At 34.9% G+C, this 8,742-nt stretch overlaps 1 protein-coding gene across 1 annotated transcript in view; it reads right to left on the bottom strand.

Moving 5' to 3' along the window:
- Nucleotides 1-966: 966 nt before the first annotated feature.
- The window catches only part of AHR (aryl hydrocarbon receptor), a 51,030-nt gene continuing 43,254 nt past the window's right edge, over nt 967-8,742 (bottom strand). The window contains exons 10-11 of the mRNA XM_010862175.1: nt 5,597-6,836; nt 967-2,347 (exon numbers count right to left, since the gene is read on the bottom strand). Of these exons, the coding sequence (XP_010860477.1) occupies nt 2,213-2,347; nt 5,597-6,836 (1,375 nt within the window). The 3' untranslated portion in view covers nt 967-2,212. The remainder of the gene's footprint in view (nt 2,348-5,596; nt 6,837-8,742) is intronic.

Genomic DNA, 8,742 nt, shown 5'->3' with positions numbered 1-8,742 from the left:
ACATCTTGAAGGAGGAAACACCCATGAAAACATTTACCTAAAATTTAGTAATACTGAAAAACACTAGATTGTGCAGAGTAATGAATAAAAGCTATGCGTAATACACTGGAACACTGGTAAATCTTCAGGTACTGGAGGAACAACCTGGCATAGGAAAAAGATCAGAGTAGAAACAGCCACATCCTTAGAAGTGCACGTCATCGAAAAATAAATCCCTCAATATAGCATTACACAAAGATTCTTCCTTTGGCACTTAGCAATACAGACAAAGGTGTATTGGGTTTAATGTGATTTTATTATTAGGTAAATTTTAGTTACTTTATATAGATAAAAATATACAATATTGCTTTAAATTTTTAAGTGTATACTTGATCGTCATCATATTCACATACAGTTTAGAAGCCTGTTTTTCCCCCACTAAACAGTTCATCCAGTAACATGTGGAAGAGACTAACAAAAATGATTTAGATGAAGACTTTTCATGAAAGGTTTCAATGTAAAAGTGGAATATTAATCTGGTCTAAATCTTTAGTGATTCCTCCTGCTACAAACAAATTATGAAATGTTTTAGACAAATTTATTTTTTTCAACACTTGAATCATTGTCCAGGTTCAAAATTCTGTTGGAAAATGCATAAAACTGACTTAGCTGTTGTGTCTAAAGTCACTTTTATATACACTGATTTACTAAAAAAAGAAATGTATTTTAATACTACATTTCAGTTTGGGATTTCATTGTTTTTATATAATACATGCAAAACATGTCTATGCCTTTCAGCTGTCCTATTTAAGTAAAAGAAAGTCAGATGGTGGCACTTTTAAGTCACCCAAGGATGGTAAAGTTATTAGTGGTCTGATTAATTTGCTTTCTTAAAAAGACACAGTGATAAAATACGTTAAGACCCGAACAAGTTATTTATGTGCATAAATAAGGTATGCACTATTTTTAAATGAAAGACTGAAAACATTTTACAAATATTGTTGTTCATTATAAACTATACAATGCACCATTTTTTTCACTTATACCAATACTTTGCACCAAACATTGCTATATTCAATCTTAACACTCCTCAAATATGAGAAAAACAAATAGTTTCCACTGTACTAAGAAGTGAAATTTATAAAGTCAACATACTACATTTTAAAGGATTACAGCTCTAAAACAGTTTTTAAAGAATTTATACATATTGAAATGGGTGCTGTACTTATTAAAGAGCTAAAAATAAAGCTGCTTCTCTTCATTTTAAGTTAATACTCAGGGTTGCATTTAACAGCAGATTCTTTACAGGGCAACATTCAACTATTAAGGTGGAGATTTTAGTAAAGCTAAATGGTGATATATCTCTTACTTTTGAAAACTCTTGAAATTTTAGTGCTGCTCTCTTACAATAACTAAAAAAAAATTTAGGAAGATATTTCCACTTCCAAAATTTTTCAACGTAAGGCACACGGCGACATTAAAATCTAGAAACAACTAGAGTAAGTAATATTTCTCTTTTCAACCATTATTTGCTCTTTACCTGAAGAAAGTGGGTGAGTAGTGCAGTTGAAACATGCCTAGATTAATAAAAAATGACTGAATTTAAGAAATACCAATAATATTTGTGTGCAGAATGGTATTAATTTTAAAAAGTATATTTTATGTAAATATATATTTTACATAAAATATACTCCCTACAGTGTTATAGGTAGAAAAAGTGTGAGGCACTTACATTACCAAGGAGGGAGGAGCAGACTGAGATTATCTTTTTATACAAGCACCAAACCACTTGTTTTAACCTCTGAGATAAAAGCAGAAGCTAAAAGTAAAAGGAAATAGTTCGTATTTGGTACACTAATAATCTACAAGTTCAAAACTCAAAGTATTTGATTTAATCTGATGGAAGTAATTCCACCAGAGAACATTTTTTCATATTTAAAAGTGTCATAATATCTCCCTGAAAAAGTTCTGTATATTCTGTGGTATTATTTCAGAATACTGTAAACTGGAGATGGTATTTCGCTCCTTTGTGACAGCATACTATTCTAATGATGGTAGCATAGGTGATTAACTCCTCTTATTACAAACCAGATTTTAATGTTTTTATAGCAGTAAAAATAACATGTACATCAATGCCTCCATGTGAACTTGCTGACATCCAACAAGGACAGTCTTATTACTCTGTGATGCTTCACAAACTACTCAAAAACCAAGGTGAGGAGTGGGCTTGGAATTACAGGAATCCACTGGATGTCAAATCAGGGTAAGGTCTGGCTTCTGATGGGTGAAGACGGGTGGCAGGCTCAGTGTTACGCATGCTATTTAATTCAGCTGGATACGTTTCATTTAAAATTGCTCCGTTCTGAAACTGCAAACAGCAACTAATTAGAACAGATCCTTCATATATATTAAGCCATTAGATATGTGAAAATGTAGTTCTAAAATCTTTATCCTCCGAGTTGTTATTGTAACTCATTCAGTGAAGTCATATTGAACACAGGTATTAGTTGCACTTACAATCTTTCAGTTTCTCCATTAGATAGTATAGGTGAGTGATATTGTCTCACTTCAGATGTGGCACTCCATACATTGACTATTTGATCAATGAAATGCCTTTGGTTTGGGCAGGAACCACTGGATCAGAAAGTACCAGTCACGAACCACAGGTACTATTCTCTGTCATAAGTAAGTCTGCTTTGACCAGATTGTATCTCAGTAAGTTTTAGGTATCAGTAAACTAACTACCTTCAAGATTACTACACTGGATTACAGATAACCCAGAACTTTCTGAAAAGAGGCAAGTTATGATTTGCAAGAGGTTTCTTAATATGTCTTATATACTATATACCATGGGTATGATTTCTAGAACCAATTTTATTCATAATATGCTTTTTTTTTCTTTTTTTTTTAATTTTATTTTATTTTTAAACTTTACAAATTGTGGCGGATTCATTTTGATATTTGGCATAATATGCTTTTAAAGTACTACTAAAATTATTGTCCTAACTGTGGAAATAAAAATTACCAAAGTAAAGTGCTTGCTCTTGCCTTTTAACAATGAAATTTAGTCTCATTTCCGTAAGTGCTACTGGAAAAAAAGGAGGGAGGGGAAGACCCTGAGACACACAGTTCTGTGGAATTACAGGAATAATTCCTGTTACTAATAATTAGTTGGTGATGAACAGGGAATCCTGGCGTGCTGCAGTCCATGGGGTTGCAAAGAGTTGGACACGTGTGAGCGACTGACCTGAATAATTCCTAATAGTTCTGTAGGTTTTTATAGATTACAGAACTTTTTGAATCTTAGTATAATTAGTGAAAGTAATGGACTATAATCATACCTTCAATTGCTTCAAATGAAATTTACCTTTCTAAAGCCTATGTAACATGAGGTTTCTGTCCTTCTAAACTTTATCAAGTTTTCAAAGGGAAGGTAATAATCGCCCAGCAAAAGGTAGGTTTTGGATAAATTACTTTCATCACTCAATACAATGCACATCAGCAACTGTCTTTAAAGAGACTGTGTGCTAAGTCACTTCAGTCATGTCCTACCCTTTGGGATCCTAGCCCACCAGGCTCCATGGGATTTCCCAGGCAAGAATACCGGAGTGGGCTGCCATTTCCTCCTCCAGGGTATATTCCCAACCCAGGGATCGAACCTGTGTCTCTTATGTCTCCTGCATTGGCAGGCGGGTTCTTTACCACTAGCGTCACCTGAAAAGGCTGCCTAGAGCAGTGCTAGTCAACAGAAATATAATGTGAGCCACAGATGGAGTTCCAACTTTTTTTAGATTTAATAACTCCTTTTTTTTTTAAAGTTGCTCAGTCATTTCCAAGTCTTTGCAACCCCATGGACTGTAACCCTCTAGGCAACTCTGTTCATGGAATTCTCCAGGCCAGAATACTGGAGTGGATAGCCATTCCCTTCTCCAGAAGATCTTCCCAACCCAGGGATTGAACCCAGGTCTGCTGACTGCAGGCGGATTCTTCACTGTCTGAGCCACCAGGGAAGTCCAGTAATTCCTTGGGGAAATATATAGGTCCAGAATTCTTACTGTTCATAAGGAAGTAACACAAAACAGCGGGAAAGAACACACTGTAAGGAACTGGTGCTAATACAGGCCCTCTTCAGAATATAATTTTACAAAATTCACTTCTCTACAGTTTACAAGTTACCTACCTGTGCTTATTCTGCAGCAATGTTGTGAGATAGACTGTAACTCCTCATTGTTAAATTTTAGTATAACTGAACAATGTCAGGAATGAGGATAAAAGTTTTCACAGTCTTTTTCTAGGGAAAAACTCATATGTAATCAAACAAACCAAGTGTATAAAAAATATCAGAAAAAAAAACAATTAATGAGAAAGCTGCAAATGACATTTATAAACTATTATTACAGTCTTATTGGGATTTGCTTCACAACTAAAATACACAGCATGAACTCAATATATTTTTTTTTGCCAGAATTTAAGGATGGTTTATTATATAAAAACTGATTAATGTAACACTCTACATTTAAAAAACAAATGGAAAAATAAACACATGATCATTATAATTATAGCAGAAAAAGAATTTTCAACATCCTTTCATGACAAAAGTACTCAAAAGAAGAGTGGGAAAACAAAGAAATTTTAATACAATAGAGGCCATGAAAAACCCACAGGTGACATCATATTTTCTAATGGAAAAGCATAAAGGCAAGCATAAGACATTCCTGGGTGGTCATAAAGAGCAGCAATCATTAGGAAGCACTTTAAGTTACCATGTTGGTAGAAGGGTCTGAATGACACATTTAAAACCATCCAGCTTGAGTCTCATGATAGAAAGCCAGATAAGTTATCTTTCTTATTTTTCTTAAGATACCAGGGAAAAAACTATTTTACCTTGAAGGATAAAATGAAGATAGAACACTGAGGAGCCTAGGACTTTTACCAGAGATCACCTAGGACAAAAGTATTTGAAGGAAACACATCGATACTGGTTTTAACCCAATTTCAACAGGAAGAGAATCAACATTTAATAATAATGAGTATAATCTATAAAAATACTGAGTCACTGTGTTATATACCTGAAAATGTAAATCAACTATGTCAGTTAAAAAAAAAATGAGCTTTGAAAAAACTATTTTTAAAACCTTAAAGCTTTCTAAGTCAGCATGTTTAAAAGGTCAGATTTTTTAAAAATCAACATTATTCTAAATCGTGTACTTTTAACTAATTTGGTAATTTTACTTTTGTGGATGTATTCATAGTGCTTTCATCCTTTATTTCTTTTAAATATTATATACTTGTATTAGTAACGTAAAAGTACCAGCTTACACAAGATAGTCAAATTAGAGATGTTCTCCCATACACGCTACAGATAAAAGGTTAAAATCAGTCACTGACAGAAAACTCATAATTTACATCTGTTTATAATGTATTTACTTCATGCATTGGAGAAGGAAATGGCAACCCACTCCAGTGTTCTTGCCTGGAGAATCCCAGGGACAGAGGAGCCTGGTGGGCTGCAGTCTATGGGGTCGCACAGAGTCGGACACGACTGACGTGACTTAGCAGCAGCATAATGTATGAAGAGGCATTTGAAAGGACTTACTCAGTTTGAGACCATACTTACCTTGTTTACAAATGCCTGTGAGCCTGGTGTGGTTGGGTTGTACTGCATCTGAGCCAGCTGGCTGTGCTGAGGGTCTGGCTGGCACTGGTACATTGAAACAGCCCCGGCGTAACACGTCTGAGGAGCTACCATGGCCGACTGTGGATTGAGTCCATGCTGTTGGTTTTCAGGAACTTGTAAACATGAGACAAAATCTTCTAAATTAGAAGCAGTGGTAGGGTACGGGGCTGGTTCAAAATCGCCCATAGGAAAGTCTAACTGTGCACCCTGAGGTTGCAGTGGCAACCCAGGCTGACTATAGGGAATCAAGTTCTGGGGGTAAGGCATAGGATCAAGCTCAGGTTTGTAGGGAAACTCCTGACTAGTCCCAGGTAAGTCTGCAAAGACGTACTGCTGGAGGTCTTGCTGAGGACAATTCAAAGGCACAGATTGGTTAGCGTTCCAGTTTGCGAACATGCTGTTAACTTGCATGTGCTTCATTTTCTGACACAGTTGCTGCTGCTGCTCCACTGTTGTGTGCCTCTCATGGGGCTGCAGCTGCTGCTGGTCTGACTGGAGCTGCTCCTGGACCATACAGCTAGGGTTCAGAGCCATGGATGGCTGCTGAGGGTACCCTGAACACCCGAAGGCAGGCTTATTTAAAGAGTCTTCAACGTAGGTCAGAATTTCATCTGTTAAGTCAATATCTCTGAAGTCATCTTCACCGGAAAAGTCCGTTCTGAAAAATTCCTCATTCTGCTGCATGTGTTGGATGTCTTCAAAATCAATGCCTAGGTGTTTCATAATGTTGTACAAGTCACTGTTTCTGTTATCTGCAAAGAGCCCGGTATGATCTCCAGAGAGAGTTGGGTTCATGTCCTGAGACTGGCTGATCTGCTCATGTTTCAGGATACTGTCACTCCCCATGGGTACATTGTTTTGCCAGTTACTGCACTCATTCAGAGAGTCACTGAAAAAATTCCTTTCAAACGGTGTACTAGTTGAAGCAGGATAGAGATAAATAGCCTCGTCTTGTTGCATCATGGCATTCAGGAGGGAACTGGGGTTGAGGGAATCCTTACTTAGAGCGGATGTGGTGGTTGACTCTTTTCCACCAGCACCATTTTTAGTCTTTATTGGTAAGGGATCCATTACGGAAGGAAAAGGGTTGCTTATCTCATATAAAATGGCGTCTCCAGTGGTAAACATAAATGGCAACTTCATATTGCGCTTGTTTAAGTGCTCCATTCCTTCTTCATCTCTACCGTTGGGCACAAGAAAGTTTGCATGTATTAGAAAAAGGTGTATCCTAAATATTTCCAAAATAATAAATTAAAGAAAAACTAGCATGCAAAATACACAGTAGTTAAGTTTGCTAGAGGTGAACATAAATTTGAGAGAAATCTTTCTGATGACGAGTACTTAAAATTGTTAAATTTAGATAGAATTTGTCCAAAAATTTCACTCTCAGATTCCGTCCCTACCTGAAAAAATAAATTCTGAATGGAATACAGATCCAAATATACAAGTGAGGCATGCTGAAATATAAAGCTCTAAAGGAAGACTGACATATGAAAATTAAAATTTTTTGCATGGGAAAAGAATTCATAAGTTAGGTTAAGGCATGAAATCAATGTCATAGTTTCATATATACTATGTAGTGTGTATATGTGTAAAATTGAATGCTGGTATTAGGTAAAGAGCTCCAAATGGGTCTAACAACCTCTTAATAACTGATAGAACAAGCAAACAAAAATAGCAAATGTATAAAAACATGAACAAAACAAACTAGACCACTGATATGTAAAGAATACTATACATACAAAAGAACGTGTAGTCTTGACAAGCATATGTAGGATATTTTATCAACACTGACCATACACTAGATTATAAAATAAGCCACAACAAATTTCAAAGGACTGAATTCCTTCAGGCTATTGTCTAACCTCAGTGGAATTAAATTTAAAGTAACAAAAAGACAACTAGAAAATCCCCTAGTATTGAACAGTACATAACACTTATGTTTCTAAATAATTCCTGAATAAACAAGTCAAAATAAATACTAGCACATACTTTCAACCGAATGATAAAGACAAAGGACTGTGGTTAAAATCATACTTAAAGAAAAACTAATACCTTAACCAAATACATTAAAAAAGAAAAAGGTGGAAAGAAATTCAAATTATACCCAAGACGAGTAGAAGGAAGGAAATAATAACGAACAGACATAAATAGGTAACAAATGTATAATGGGAAGAAAATCAATAAAACAAAAGCTGACTCCTTGAGAAGGATAATCAAATTAATGGCCTTCTAGGAATAGTGACTAAGACAGGGCACAAATTCCTAATACCAGAAAATATTTCTTAAAATTATATGAGTACAGAACTTATAGAACAGAAAGAAAATAAGAGCATAAAGGAGAAAAATCATGATGTTGATGAATGTGAAGTAAGTATTTGGTGTAAATTTGATGAATGTGAAGTAAGTATTTGGTGTAAAAATTCAACAACCACTCATGATGATGATATTCTGGTAAACTAAAGAAAGGGATGCTTTTAAACCTGAAACAATAAACCCAGTACTTACAAATATCATATGAAATGATCAAGTATTTGAAGTCTTTTTCCCTTAAAGTTGGGAATAATACCAAACTGAATTATCATTATTTCCATTGCATTCTACTGAGGGCCTAGCCAGTACAATGGAAGAAGTTAAAGACCAAAACTAAGTCTAAAGGTTAAAAGAAAAAAATTATTTGCAAACTACATAGGACATATTAGAAAACCTTAAAAGTCTACAGACATCTTATTAGAATTAATTAGTGAGTTGAAGTAAGGTCACTAGATATAAAACACCAATATTAAAAACTCAACTATTTCTATATATTATATATAATATATATGCACACCAATTAAAACAACATCATAGAACATATCTAGGAATAAAATTAAAATATGTATAAGACTCAGGTAAGAACAATACAGCCCATTATTAAGATGAAAACACGGGTACATACACATGGACCGCCATATTCATGGGTTGCAAGATTCAATATAAAGATGTTAATTTTTCCAAAAGGAACTATAATTTCAGTATAGTCCCGTTAAAAATCTCAACAGATTTTCCCATAGGAATTGGCAACTGATTTCTAAATATATATGGAA

This window comes from Bison bison, unplaced genomic scaffold, assembly GCF_000754665.1.
Source record: "Bison bison bison isolate TAMUID 2011002044 unplaced genomic scaffold, Bison_UMD1.0 scf7180017864479, whole genome shotgun sequence".
Lineage (NCBI taxonomy): Eukaryota > Metazoa > Chordata > Mammalia > Artiodactyla > Bovidae > Bison > Bison bison.
This window is presented reverse-complemented; position numbering and strand designations above follow the sequence as displayed.